This window comes from Natrix helvetica (assembly GCF_964273705.1).
Source record: "Natrix helvetica genome assembly, chromosome: 5".
Classification (NCBI taxonomy): Eukaryota; Metazoa; Chordata; class Lepidosauria; order Squamata; family Natricidae; genus Natrix; species Natrix helvetica.
The window spans coordinates 149,497,632-149,512,531 of record NC_138551.1 but is presented as its reverse complement, the minus strand read 5'-3'; the positions used below and the strand labels follow the sequence as shown (position 1 = coordinate 149,512,531).

General features: G+C 42.9%; 1 protein-coding gene across 2 annotated transcripts; it reads left to right on the top strand.

Annotated features, from left to right (window-relative positions):
* The first annotated feature begins 1,053 nt into the window (after positions 1 to 1,053).
* Positions 1,054 to 4,052, top strand: AURKAIP1 (aurora kinase A interacting protein 1). 2 transcript variants are annotated; one of them, XM_081955880.1, is made up of 4 exons: positions 1,054 to 1,198; positions 1,460 to 1,522; positions 2,328 to 2,800; positions 3,742 to 4,052. In XM_081955880.1, exons 2-4 carry the CDS (start codon positions 1,471 to 1,473, stop codon positions 3,847 to 3,849), a joined length of 633 nt encoding a protein of 210 aa, XP_081812006.1. In that variant the 5' UTR covers positions 1,054 to 1,198; positions 1,460 to 1,470; the 3' UTR covers positions 3,850 to 4,052. The 2 variants fall into 2 exon arrangements, with proteins under 2 accessions (XP_081812006.1, XP_081812007.1); XM_081955881.1 differs by having other exon boundaries at positions 1,166 to 1,218.
* The last annotated feature ends 10,848 nt before the right edge of the window (positions 4,053 to 14,900 follow it).

The following is a 14,900-nucleotide window of genomic DNA, read 5'->3' as shown; positions in this document are numbered from 1 at the left end:
TTAAATATATTTTAATACTTTGTTCAATGCAAAAGCTGCCCAGGGTCGTGGGCGGCAAATTAAATAAAACAGGAGTGTCACAATTCAACTGTTGGAATAGCACCCAGAAAAGAGGGAGGGGGGGTGTTAGCAGCTTTTAGTCCACCTTCAGCATTGGAAGCTCATCAGGTGAGCTTGGGGCAGTTTCCCCCCTCCCACCCCAAGCTACCTCACAAGATGGTTGTGGGGTCAAAGTATAGGCAGGGTAGAGCTGGAAGGGACCTTAGAGGTCTTCTAATCCAACCTGCTCGAGCCAGAGAACTTAAGTGGTGGTAGTTGTGAAGTCGTGTCCGACCCATTGCGACCCCATGGACAACGTTCCTCCAGGCCTTCCTGTCCTCTACCATCTGGAGTGCATTTAAGCTCACGCCAACTGCTTTGATGACACTATCCAGCCACCTCCTCCTCTGCCGTCCCCTTCTTCTTTTGCCCTCATTGTTTCCCAGCATGAGGCTCTTCTCCAGGGAGTCCTTCTTCCTTCTCATCAGTTGACCAAAGTAATTGAGTTTCCTCTCCAGGATCTGGCCTTCTGAAGAGCAGTCAGGGTTGATCTCCTCTAGGACTGACCCGGTTGGATGGCCTTGCAGTCCAAGGGACTCAATGCAGGAGTCTTTTCCAGCACCAGAGTTCAAAGGCCTCCATTCTTTGGCGCTCAGCCTTCCTTATGGTCCCACTTTCACAGCCGTCCATTGCAACTGGAAAAACCGTCGCCTTGACTAGATGCACTTTTGTTGGCAGGGGGATGCCTCAGCTTTAGACCTTAAGTACTAGAAGTAAAAGCTTAGTTCTTAATAGAACTAAGGTAATAAAACTAATAGAAGCTTAAGGTAGAAGTACTACCTTAATCTTGGGGCGTGGGGGGCAGATATAAATAATATAATACGGGAATATTAGGAAATGATCATTATTACCACACTGGAGAAGATCCTTATTGCGAAAACCTCTCTTAGTAACAACTAGGATTTCCCCCCCCCCCTTGTCGTCATCAACCTGCGCCATTCCATCGGTAGAGGGAAGCAGAGACAAGGGGAAAAGGCATACAGGGGAGGAACCTTTCCCTGAAGCCCGCGTTTCCGGGAGGGACTCTTAAGATAGCCGGCCCGAAGCGCGCCTGACCGGAAGTGCACACTCGTAACGTTTCCCTGGCTTCAAATTGAGGGTAAGCTCCCCGTTAAGGAGGTATACACGGTTGTGTGTGTGTGTGTATTTACATCGTTGTGTGTGTGTGTGATTGTGGGTGTCGTAGAAGAGAGCGCGCAGTGCCTCTTCCAAAACGGGTCCCGGCCTTTCCGAAGCCTCGAAGGCCTTTTTTTTCTTAGGCCGCCTTCGGTTTGGGATAGGGCCTTTACTCGAGGGGCCTGCCCGGCTTTGGGCCTCCTCGCTTCTCTGACGACCCTGCTTTCTTTCTCCTTTTCACTAGCCGGCCTCGACATGCTGGTCTCCCGACTGACGGCTCCCCTCGTGAGGGCATCGCGCTGTGCAGGTAAAGGGCGGCTTGCATTTGTCTGTCTGTCTGTCTGTCTATCTATCTATCTATCTATCTATCTATCTATCTATCTATCTATCTATCTATCTATCTATCATCTATCTATCTATCTATCTATCATCTATCTATCTATCTATCTATCTATCTATCTATCTATCTATCTATCTATCATCTATCATCTATCTATCTTGTCACCAAGTACAAGGAAACAAGTATAAGTATAGACCAGAGCTCTTCAAACTTGGCAACTTTTAAGACTTGTGGACTTTAGCTCTCAGAATTCTCCCGCAAGCTCTGCTGGCTGGAGAATTTTGGGAGTTGAAGTCCGCAAGTCTTAAAAGTTGCCAAGTTTGGGGACCCCTGGTCTAAGACATAGACATGGACACATGAAAGTATGGCACCAATTTATGGTTCGGTTGTTTTAATGCAAGGCAGGGTGGTGCGGTGGCCTAGAGGTGGAGCTCTCTCCTCACAATCAGGAGGCTGTGAGTTCGATCCTAGCTAGAGGCAGATATTTTCTCTCTCTGGGCATGATTAGAATGTATCTGCTGAACAAAACTCTGCATTGGCGACAGGAAAGGCATCCGGCCATTGAAACGCTCTGCTAGCTCCAATCAGTTGCCCAGACTCCAGCCTGCAAGGTATTGTGGGGTCATTAAATGATGCATGATGATGTTTTAATGCAAGCCGGACAGAGTCTCCTCTTGACACCTGAGCAGCAAACAAATTAAATAAACAGGAGTTTATTCTCACAAAGTCTCACATTCTCACAAGATGAATTTCGTTCCCACTTTGTCCACAGGGTGCTTTCTTTTGAGACCATCTGTTGTCCTCCCACCTCCTAGAGCGACTGTTCTGGCAAGTTACAGCACACTCCCATCGAGCAAAAATGGAGCCCGGCCCCACCAGTGGTTTACCTTTGACCCTGAACTGGAAGAAATGCTAGTCCCTCGCAAGATGTCCATCTCGCCTCTTGAAAGCTGGCTGACGGTTCAGTATTTCCTCCCTAAAAATGGAGGCTTCATAAACATTCATGAGAGGAACGCTCCCCAACCGCTCCAACAGTACGATCTCCCTGCTCCTTCCAGGGGCACGGAGGCAGAGGAAGAAGAGGAGGCAGAGCAAAGAGGGGAGATGAACCAGCCCAGAATGGAATGCAGAAACATTCTGAAGATTCGGAGGAGGAAGATGAATAGGCACAAGTACAAGAAGCTGATGAAACGTACAAAATTTGCACGGAGAAAAGTCTTGGAAAGGCGGATGTGGCGGAAACAGGTGAGTTGGGCAGGTACTGCCCGTCGACCTCTAGGTGGAGAGCGTTTGTGTTTGCACAGCATGGCTGAGTCTGTCCTCCCTGTCACTGCGTTAATTGTTTGCTAGCCGTGCTGAAAATTTACTGCGCAGGTCATAGGTCTTATCAGCAAGTGATGTACTGCGCCTGCTCACACACATTCCAGAAAGAGACTTCTGATCTTCTGTTTGTCTGCCAAAGAGGTGGGCAACAGAGCTCTTCAGAGATGTAATCAATTTAGATAGTAAGGTTTTGTTCATTTATTTTATTTTCATATTAAAGTTTGTTTTTCGTTAGAACTTGTTTTCGGGTCTTATTTTCGCTTTTTCTGAAGATATGCTGTTAGGAATGCCGACAGTTCACACCTCGTTAGCTCAGGGTGAAATTTCCCCTGACACTCACTCACTCTCTCTTTTCAGAGTATGAGACGCACCTTTTTCCCTCCTAAAAGGGGGCAAAAATTTGGATGCGTATTATACACCGAATGTAGCCCCTCCCACCCACCAGCCCCCACCCTTTGGCCTCTGCCTCCTAACAATTTACCTTCTTGCAGCAAACGGAAAAAATGGGGCATGCGGTGGCGGCAATAAGCTATGGCAATCCCTGCAGCCTGAATCAGCTGATCATCGGGAGGCCCCTGCTTAAACTTCTTATTATTTATTTTAACCTAATCTTAATTCTGTCACTTTTCTGATTGCTAAAATGCTGATCCTAAGGTAGTGTCTTAATTCGCTCAGAAATAAGTTTTGAGTATCAGACCTGGAAGCCATCTTTTACATCCCTTTTAAGTCCCTGCCCAGCACCCACATGTCCATCACAAAAGATTTTGCAGAATACTTTATTTTGCCAAATGTAATTAGACAAACAAGGAATTTGTCTTCAGTGCAGAAACTCTATTCATTTTCTGTTTTTCTTTTCTTTATAGAAAAATTTTGAATATGAACTGAAAAGGATGTGGAAAAAAGCCGGCTTGAAAAATCCCCCAGAGGGATGGGTAACTCCGAAGATTTATCTCAAAAATGTGAAATCTTGATATTGATTTGAGTAGAAATGTCTTTAATTAAAATCATTATTTAAAGGGCAAAGGTAATTTTCTTGTTTTCCTCCCCGTCCCCCCTCAGCCGAAGTGACAATTGTACCGCATTTATACAAGAATTTTGAAATGGAGCCTTACGGCAACCTTGCAATGCTGAATGTCTATTTGCAGATTGTTAAAAATAAATACATTGTGCTGGAGTGTCCTTTTAATAGTGATTAAAGGGATTTTTTTTTGGTCTGCTGGCAGCCAGTTAGAAATATAGGCAGCTTCTGTCATTCCGTCAGAGGCTTAGAGCGCAAACCATCCACCCATGGAACAGAAGTTGCCTTCAGAAGTTGTAGGAGCTTCATCCCTGGAGGCTTTTAAGAAGAGACCGGACTGCCACCTGTCAGAAATGGTGTGCGGTCTGTTTGGGCCGGGGGTTGGACTAGATGACCTACCAGGTCCCTTCCAATTCTGTTAATCTGTACCTGCTCCCCTCTTATTTCCTGTCCCAATTTTAAGTGTAAAGGTTGAGGTTAACTTCAGGCCCCCAAGAGAAGGCTTGGTGCAGGAAAACCCCATTGGGAATGTGGGGGGCAGGTTTTCTTGTCCAATCAGGCTACCTTTGGAGATCCGTTGCAGGGATATTTTTGTGGGAGCGGGGGACATATTTTGGGCTACTTTTAAGAGCTTGTACTGTTTTGGGGCCAGATATCAAAACGTCCAGGAATCCTTAACTGCGACATTGCAGGATCTTCCCCTTCTGTTGTACCCCCAGCACCAAATCCAGGTTCTCGCTTCTCACTCCCCCCCAGCCCCTTTTCCATCTCTTCTCCCATGAGAAAAAAACAGGGGGGGAGGGGGGGGAAGGCACGGGTTTGATGTTTTGCAACCTCCAACATGCCTTCATATTTGAATTGTTCATACTCTGCTGAACTTTTGGTACTCTGATGCAAAAGCCTTCTCTCTTCTCTCTCCCCTCCCCACTTTATGGGGGACTCCTGCCGTGGATCGTCTGCTCCAAGCTCGAAATTGAAACCCACCCATGCCCCCCGCCCCCCGCCAATTGCATCTGCAGAAATGCAAGAAACGCTCCGGGAAAGCGGCGGCGGCACTTTCTCTTGTGCGCGTGCGCGAGGCTCGCCGGCTGAGCCGCCACCAGCGCCACCTACCGTTCTGCTGCTGCATTTTTTTTCATGTCCAAACCGCACACCCCCCTCGGTTCGCGCGCTTTGAGCGGCGGCGCCTCGCGCCCCCCCACCTCGCGCACGCGCAGTCGCCGCCTGTGGCCCGAGCGCGCGCTCTGGCGGACAATTTTCAGCGTCGTAGTTTTGAGGCGCGTCTGAGCTCTGAGGGGATTTTATTTTATTATTATTATTTATTATTATTATTTATCATTATTTTTATTTATTTATTGTTTTGTTGTTTGTTTATTTTTAAATTTATTTTATTTTTTTATTGCTTTTTGGAGGGTTTTTTGCGGAGGGGTAGTAGTTTTTAAGGTTATAAAATTTTGGGGCGCCCAGCAAATGTTGGGATGAATGAGTTTTCCGTGAGGGGGGAGAAGTTGTGCCTCACATTAAACCATGGTTTGCTTAATGGTGGCTTGTGGAGCAACCATGGCATCAGAGGCTGGCGGGGAACTTTAGGCCTCAAATCCTGATTGTCAAACCAGGGTGCTGAGCTGAGGTGTTGTTTTTTACAAAGCAGTGTGTTTGCAAAGCAGTGAGCCCCAGAATCGTTGCTTGAGATGGGTGGCTGTAGAAATTGAACAAACACATAAAATTCAGTCATTTGAGTTGAAGGGGATGAGATTGTATCAGGATGGCGTGGGTATTTTTTTTTAAAAAAAAGGTGTGAAATAGCTAAATGGACATTTTAATAACGGCAGGAAATAGTGAAGCATAATAAGATTAGGGGAATGTCATTCTCAGGCTGGAAAACTACATTGTATAAAGATGACTCTGGCATTTGGCCAAAGCATCCCTAATCAACAATTGGAGTATTTATCCCAGGCAGCAGCTGCCTGAGTCAGCTGAGTCCTGCAAATGAAAGCTCTGGAGTACCAGTTGGGACTGGCTGGAATTGGTGCATCTAAACCATTTTTGTGTCTGAAGATGTCGGCTTCTGATCTTGACTCCCAAAAGCTGAGCTTTTGGGCTCCACCATCTCTGAGGAGGCTCCCACTGTATTGGGGGTCAATGGATACGAGCTCTGGATGATGGGTTGACTCACTGGCTGGAACAAACAAGACTTGACCGATTCTCTCTTCAATCCAAGGGACCTTCAAAGGTAAGCCCATGTTAGCACATTGGACAAATCGAGGCAGTAAGTTCATCAAGGTAGAGAAAGTCCACAGCCAGGCCAAAGGGATGATTTCATTAAATTTATTTAATTAAGTATGGATGCTGTTTCCCAAGATCAAAATATCTTTATTCACCCATCATTTATATACTGAGTTCTATAAATATGTCTCAATTCTTATCTAGATAAAACTGGCATTCTTTATGGATGGTATGATAAAGTTGCATAGACAAAAAGAAAGGATAAATGTTATTCTTTGGTTAGCTTTTACAAACTTAAAGGTCAAGGTAAAGGTCCTCCTTGCACATATGTGCTAGTCATTCCTGACTCTAGGGGTTGGTGCTCATCTCCTTTTGAAAGCCGAAGAGCCACCGCTGTCCGAAGACGTCTCCGTGGTCATGTGGCCGGCATGACTCAACGCCCGAAGGTGCACGGAACGCTGTTCCCTTCCCACTGAAAGGGGTCCCTATTTTTCTACCTGCATTTTTTACTTGTTTTCAAACTGCTAGGTTGGCAGAAGCTGGGACAAGTCACGGGAGCTCACTCTGTTACGCAGCGCTAGGGATTCGAACCGCCAACCTTTCTGATCGACAGGCTCAGCGTCTTAGCCACATTCCAAGCATGCGGTGTACAATAAAAATTGGCAAATGGGATTTTTTTCACTTAATATTTTTACTTTATCCAATCTGTTTTTATTTGAACAAATAAGTGCAGAAATACAACCACTCACATTTACATGTGAAAAATTGATGGATTGTGTGCGTATTTAAGGTTAGCCATGGTTTTAACTGGTGGGAACAGTAGGGGGAGCCCTCACACAAGGTATTTGTAAGCAAAAGGCCAGACCATCTGAGCTGAGCTGCAGAGGGCAGGTGAAATTCCCTTGATTCCTGGTGAATACATAGACATCTACCCAAATTTGTATTCATGCTAATAGTTTATAGAACTGCTGCCTTCTGAGATGTTTTCCATTTCTTATCTGTAGCCTTGAACATTCCTGTTGCTCTCCCACCCAAGCACTATGCAGATCTGGCCTTGCTGAGTTGTTAAGATTAGCCAAGGATGGACAGCTTTTGCCACACAAAGATTAGCCTAACTAATACACCTGATAGCTTCCAAGAAAACATCACACAAATCTTTCTGTCTATTGCAATTCTGTATAGCCCAATTCTCTTAATAGTTGTACAAGTGCTTAATTTTGGAACCATTCTTCACATGATGAGCACACTTGGAACAATGTAATTTTTTCCCCTTGCAAAGCTGGGGAATTTGGGCAATGTATAGAAATTCCTCTATTCCCTCTTGTGATATATTTGGAGAGTTGGAATGTAGTTGTCTTGACTTTAATCCAGCGTTTCTCAATCTTGGCAACTTTAAGATGTGTGGACTTGAACTCCTAGAATTCCCCAGCCGCCAGGCATTGTTATAATCTTTTACATTGATTACAGAACTGTTGTAGAGAAACTGAAATGTAGATATTCTTACATTTTGCTGATCGCTTTTGTACTGTATACCCTCCCCCCCCCTTTTTTTTTCATAACAAGCACCTAATGTACAAAACAGCCTCTCAACAAAATAAACAGATGGGCTCAGTTTGCCAACTTCTGGCTGGAAATTTACAAACAGCCCAGGAGTTCCAATTGCTCAATAATCTGTTAATGGAAACAAGAGGCATTTAGATTTTTGGCCTCTTTAAAAAAAAACACTCATAATATATATTATGATAGTTCTCTAAGAAGTATCTGCTCCCTTTTCATGAAATCTCCCGAATATATTTAATGCAGTCTGAAAGGTGGGCATAAAACTCACATTTACTAGAATAGCAATTTGCAGCTTTCCGTGCTTAGATTTCACTAAATCTTCCATCAAACAACCCACTATGAAAACAGCAGCGAGACCAATTTTTATGAACGTATGTAGTCTTTTCCGAGCATGTATTTAAGGCTGTTGTCAATCCTAAAATAATGCCTTAGGGCAGGGGTCTGCAACCTTAAACACTCAAAGAGCCACAAAGGTCCTAACTGGAACCCCCCCCCCCCCGGCTTCAATTCTGGAGCTGACCTGAAATCTAGTTCCCCTACCATAGAGCCTCCTCCTAGCACGGCTTCCTCTTTTTCCTCTACCTGTCCTAACCGAAAGCCCTATCAGTTGTGGAGCCAATTGGTGACGGAGCCAGAGCAGAGGGATGAAAGAGCCACAAGTGGCTCCAGAGCCACACAGGTTGCTGACCCCTGCCTTAGGGTGACAAGCCTTAGAAGAATCAATAATTAAAAGAAAAGACAGGGAGGTCTCTTCATCTTACTGAAGAAATATGATAGGAATAGTTAAATAGACAAAGGCAGAGCAAATTAGATGACTTAGGCAAATATTATACACATGCGAACACACATACTACCTAAACCCATGTAGTTTACTAAGTACTGCAACAGCAGACAATTCACTCTAATCCGGGTTTTTAGATGGCTAAAATGGGTTTGTTTTAATCTAGAAAGTGTCCAATTTCCTCATCCTAAACATCTGTATAATTTGTAACAAATCTAAGAGGGTTCTGTTTACTTAGAAAAATGCTACAGTGTAACACTGATCTAACTTGGAATATTGCTTTTTTTTTGCAAACTGCAACAATTCTTGAAATTTGTTTCCCCCAGTGGGGGGCAGATCAGCAGCACAACGGGCTTGGATCACTCGAGTCCCTCTTAAAACCTAATCCTAATTTTGCTGGGCATCATTTCAGCGGAAACTGAATTTTGATGAGAACACCAGCAAAAGGAATGTTCTTGCTGGAATGATTTTTTTTTCCTATTTCCTGTTCAAAGACACCAAAAAAGCCACCAGCTGTTTCTAAACCTTCTGCGACCATTTATATTGAAGGCATAAGCTTAAAGTTTTACCGACTTACCCTGACCCTCAGATTGTTTGTGAGATCCCCCTAGGGTACATGTACCACTGGTGGAGGTTGATTGCTTTAAAGCATATGGTAGCTGGCAGTAAAGGATAAGGGAATTAACATGTTCCTCACCAGCTCTGCCAACATTTGATTCCTCTCCATTAAGTATTTCTATTTATGCCCATTGTCTTCCAGATAATGGTAACTATGTGCCTACATTTACATTTTTCATCCTCCTCTCTCTTGATACTTTTCCTCTGTGTCTCTTAGAGTGCACGTCAAATTGTACTGACAGTCTTTCATTAATTTCTTTGGCCAAATGTGGGGTACAGACAATTGCTGTGAATGAATAAGAAGTGTGTGGTTGTATGAGATGCAAGATTTATCTAGTCTTCCTTGCAAATTGAGGCCCACCAGCCTTAGGGTAAGGGAGTTGTGAATTCAATATCCTGGTTGTTGGACTCCAATCCATGATAATCAATTCTTGCATGTGAAGGATTCCCTATCAAAAGGGCACTGATCGATCTCTTTTCCAATGGCTTAGTTTATTTATTTATTTATTTATTTCGATTTATCAGTCGCCCCCTCTCCACAAAGGGACTCGGGGCGACGTACAATTAAATCAAAATACAAGTGTAGCATGGAGGAGGTAACACCAATATTTAACAGTCAAGTTCAAATAAATAACAATAAATTAAAACAATTAAAACAGTTAAAAACCCCAGAATTTACGTATAAAATATTAAAATATTAAAATTGCCAGGGAGGTTAGAAAGTTCTAGTTAAGCCAGGCCGGCTAGTAGTAAATCTTTCATAATCTTTTTCTTCCCTCCCAGGAAGCAAGGCGCTTCTTTGCTTCTAATTAAAAATAGCTTTTGTAGGAACTAGCAATTCATCAAATTCCAGGAAACAAATAAGGATATCACTGAGAAATCTTAAAGGATGGTGGTGTGGAAACTTTGGCTCAAACTTTAAGGCTGTGTGGCCTCTCTTAAAAGAAAGCTAAGCAAAGGGGAAGAGTCATCGGCAAAGTGTGTAGAGGAGATTGGAAGAACAGGGAGAAAGCCAAAAGCAATGTGGTTATGGACTTAGCCTTGGTCTTCACGGCAGTTAGTTACTTTAATATTTCTGAGTCAAGTCCATTTCCTTTCTCACCACCCTGGTGATTTCATCCTGGACAGGTGTAAAAGATACGATCTGCAAAAGTTCAGGCAAAGTTGTTGTACAGGACCAGCATTTTGAACTCAAGTCATCTTGCTTGGGACAAAAAAAGGAGGAGGCTTAATTGCTGGGGAAAAGCCAGCTGGATACGCCAGTGAGTTTGTCTACCTGATAACTGTTCAGGCTTCTTAGCTTTTCCTTCCTTCCTTAGCATATGTAGCCTGAGACCATTGCAAAAGGCATGATGTCCAAATCTGAATCAAAACCAAACACTAGTTATGGAATAATGTTTGAGCCTATCCTTAAACCTTCCTCTTCAAAATCTAGAATGTCTGGGCTTAGATGATTAGAAACCACAAGATGTTTTTCCAACATTCCAGTCTAGTCTATGAGCCTGGAATTTCCTGCTATTTTCCTTCCAAGTACGAGCCAATCCTGCTTAGTCTTCTAAGATCAGGTTGGTTAAGTCCTGACACACCAGAGGTGGATACGAATGCAAAATGCTCCACCTGTGCCTTTTTCTCATGAATTCTTGAATAAGCCATAAGGAAGAATATTCTAAAAATATGTCTAAAAGGCAGCTAAGCCTTGTCTGGAATTCTGAGAAATATTCCAGCTTCAATTACACTGTTGGTTTGGGGCACTTCTCCTTACCCGTCCTCAGCTTATTGGCCTTGTCCAGCCATCTGCCTCTTTGATTCAACATCTTGAACTTGGAGTCACACAGCTAAGAGATATTTATTCTCAAGATGAAATGTGCTAATTTCAGAGTTAAAATGGTATCCTGGTGGTGGTCCATCTAAACGCCTTTACAATTGGCACTGTAATTCTTTAACCAACTGAACCATGCATAGACTTTTTTTGCAGGCCAGGCATCTATTTTGATCTCATTTTTTTATAAAACACTGGTTTGGAAAGCCCAGGCAACTGTTAAAAACAATATTTTTAGGAGAGGTGTAACTTCTAACACAGCCACTGAAAAATAAGTCTTTGGTCTTGTGGGTGGATTGGGAACTCCTTCGTTTTTTTGGCTCTCCAGTAAGCTGTGATAATGGGTAGGCTTACAAGGCGGAGAGTAATTTAAAAGGGAACAAATATTTTCTTTCAAAGGACAGAGATGCCCCGATGTGGTTTTGGAATGGAGGCGGTAGAGATGCTGTGGTTTAAAGCATTGGCAAAGCCTCCCCAAATCTGCTGGTCCAGAGTTTTCATAATTTCCAGCAAGTGGCTGAGAATTATGGGACTTGATACCCAGCACATTTGGAAACCAGCAACTTGAGTAAAACTGGACCAAATGGGTTGTTCTCACACAAAGCATCTTGGCAACTGACTTAAATCCATTTTCTGGCTTTACACAGCAGGTTGATTCATAAAGTAAGCCAAAAGGTTGGATTGCGCAACTACCTAACCACACAAAAACTAACCATGTTTAATAGGTTGTGAACATCAAATGCCACTATTGTTTCCAACTGAGGAAGTGTATGAACAAAGCCTTGGTGGCAATCTGGGTTTTCAAAATTTCTGGTAAACAGCATATTTCTTTTTAAAAAGCACTTGATTGGCTTACTTTGGAAATATTATCTCCAAAACTGCTTGACAAGAGATGAGTAACAGAGCATGGAATTTTACTTTCTGACTGTTAGGGAGATTTTGGAAGCAAAGCTGGTGGGATGAGGCCTCAATGATGCTGATTTGATTGCTCTGTTATTTCCTCCCGGTTCTTTGTCTCTGATTTATTCAGAGAGGAGACGTTTTTCCCCAAAAAAGATGAATCAGAAACATAAGAAATTACCTTTTATTGAGTCAGTCTGTCTCGTTCTATCCTGATTAGCAATTGTTCTCCAGGGTTCCATGTAGATTTTTTTTCCTCATCTTTCCAGGAAATTGAACCCAAGACTTTTGGCATACAAAACATATACTTGTTCTCATGCAGAATCTGATTGCAAGAAAGGTGAGAGCTCATGTGGCCCTTTTTGTACCTTTGGTCAAGGAAATTCCTTCTGCAGTGAAACTTAGCCCATTCCCTTAAACAAAAGGAATCAGTGTAAATGTTAAAGTCCGCTCATGAATTTCATGTCAGGTTAAGCTGCTGTACGTGTTCAAAGGATGTTTTTTATATTGATTTATAGTCTTTTAAAAAAGATATACCCACAGCTGTAAAACAAAGTGGTTAAAGAAGGACAGAAGAGAATCCACTTTTTCTTTTCTTTTCCCCCCCTTTCCATGGGTAATACTTCTGTATTACTGTTTTGGAACATTAAAAAAAAATCCTGGTGGAAGCTAATGTTTTTGTAAATGGTTCCTATTACTGCTGTTTTTATGAATTCCAGGAACTAAAACTGTAATGCTTGCCAGAAATGAAAAGCTGAGTTTTGAATGCGTTACTCCATCCCATAAGAAATAATATGGAATATAGGAAAAATATTTTCTGTGAGCATTGAAAACCACAATCTATGCAAAGCCTACTAGTAACTGGTGGACTAATAGGAAGAGATCTCTGCTATTAAAGCCTCGTAACTTCTCTGGCTAATATTCAAGCCTGCTTCCTTGAGGATATGATACAAACGGAGAAACTAATATGGGAATCCTAATATAGTAAATTGCCCAAGTCCAATTCTTTTTTGGAGACAACAGCCGTGATCAAATCTGTTATTGAGTCCATAGCAGGCATGCTGGGAGAGAAAGTCTCATTTGAGCCAAAACTGTGATAGACGTTATAAATAAGAGGGTATTGCAAAGGCACCCTAAAGGGAGATGCAAAATTTGGTTTCTGACCAAGAGTCAAGGCTCAATTTAACAACATAATAAGGCTTTAGTTGCTGACAGAGATGGAAAAGCCACAGGTGGCCACCCAGCAACAATTGCAAGCTTTCTACATGACAGAATGCCTTTGACTGTGCACAGAATCCTCACCTTTGGATAGCAACAAGCAGTAATCACATGAAATGCGGCACAGGAGCTGTCAGCTGAGTTTTCTTTTGATCCGGGTGAGAATTTTCTGCAGAGACCTTAGATTTGCATTATGGCTTCTGTTCAGGTCCAGGTGGGCAGCCTTCCCCACAGGGACGAAGCCCCCAAGTGTCAATTTGTAGTGGTGGGGGTAAACCAGGGGCTAGAGTAGGGAGCAATTAGAAAGACTTCTATAACACAACGTGTCCCCAATAGATTCCAGGATGGGTGAAGTCATGGGAGTAATAGCAGATTACGTCTAGCAGGCCTATAATTGTGGCTATATTTCAAGGGATGCCTTTATTGCACAAGCAACCCGCCCTGCCAGCAGCAGAACTGTGTTAACCCTGCTAGCTGGATTCCTTTTAGACGCCTGACTGAAGGTTTGGGATACTAAGGTGCCGATAGAATATTGTTAAACCGTATCGCAGTTGCCCCAACATTCTGTTATTTGGTGAAGAATTTCCTCTACCAAGACACCTTGATCATCATCATCATTGTTTAATAATCCCTTGCAGGGGTGGAGTCGGGGCAACTGAATGGTGCTAGCAGAGCATTTACTGGCCGGATGCCCTTCCTGTCCCCAGCGCGGAGTTTTGTTCAGCTGATATATTTTTCATTGTGCCCAGAGAGAGAGAAATATCTGCCTTTCCTAGGATTGAACTCACAGCCCCCCTGATTGTGAAGTGAGAGCTCCACCTCTAGGCCACCACACCACTCCTATCAAGAAACCTTAATCCTTTCTGCGTAAAGGAGGGCATGGGGAAAAAAATACTCTATTGAGACCAAGGTCAACTCCTGCAAACTTTGTGGCTATGTCCATGCTGTCTTCAATATGTAACGATTCGTTGCTGCCCTCTTCCAAGAAGTGTTTTGACGTCTTGCCTGGCTTGCAAGTCCTGTGATGATCTGATGCTCCCCCTTTCAAGGATTGATCAGATCCAGCACTACTTGGCATTTTGATATCAGCCAAAATGATCAGAGTGCTTCAGTTTAATGACACCTGATCTGTAAAGTGCACGTAGATACCGTATTCCCACATGCCTCCTCTCCTCTCCCTGATGCTTTTAAATTCCTTCAGGCTTTCCTATTCTTCTCTTCTCCAGGATGAAATGGAGATCAGATTCAATTACGGTTCTTCAGCCGAGTTAAGGGATGAATTAACATTACTGTCAGTTAAGTTAGTCTTTTTTTTTTGTGGTGTAATGTGAAGCCATTGTTATAATGCTCATCTACCCTAGAGGCTTATACAAAGTCCTGGCTTTGCCATAACGTTTACTCCAGATACGTTTTGAAAGAATTTTTGAGAGTCAGAAATATCATTGTCTGTTATTATGGAGGTCCAATGAGCCGTAACAATAAACATTATATGCATATATTGTTATATGTATGTCGATATATTTATTTCCTATGTTTTGTTGTATGCCGCCCCGAGTCCTTCGGGAGAGGGTGCGGCTAAGAAATAAATATTTATTATTATTATTATTATTATTATTATTATTATTATTATTATTATTATTATTATTATTATTATTATTATTATTTCGTAGGCTCTTTTGCAAAAAATAATAGTCATTGTGGAGCTACCATCTCCTCTGACAATTGCAAGGAAACAGTTCTTAGACCACAGAACATAGAATCGTAGGGTTGGAAGGGATCTTGGAGGTCTTGAAGCTATGCTGGCTGGAGAATTCTGGGAGCTGAAGTCCACAAGTCTTAAAGTTGCCAAGTTTGGGGACCCCCGGGACAGATGGACCTTAGA

What these genes read in the sequence shown, in the direction of transcription:
- AURKAIP1 (XM_081955880.1), top strand. Translation starts at nt 1,471, where the DNA reads ATGCTGGTCTCCCGACTGACGGCTCCCCTCGTGAGGGCATCGCGCTGT. An exon ending in GAGGGCATCGCGCTGTGCAG is followed by an intron (nt 1,523 to 2,327) that starts GTAAAGGGCGGC and finishes CTTTGTCCACAG; the next exon opens with GGTGCTTTCTTTTGAGACCA. An exon ending in GGCGGATGTGGCGGAAACAG is followed by an intron (nt 2,801 to 3,741) that starts GTGAGTTGGGCA and finishes TTTTCTTTATAG; the next exon opens with AAAAATTTTGAATATGAACT.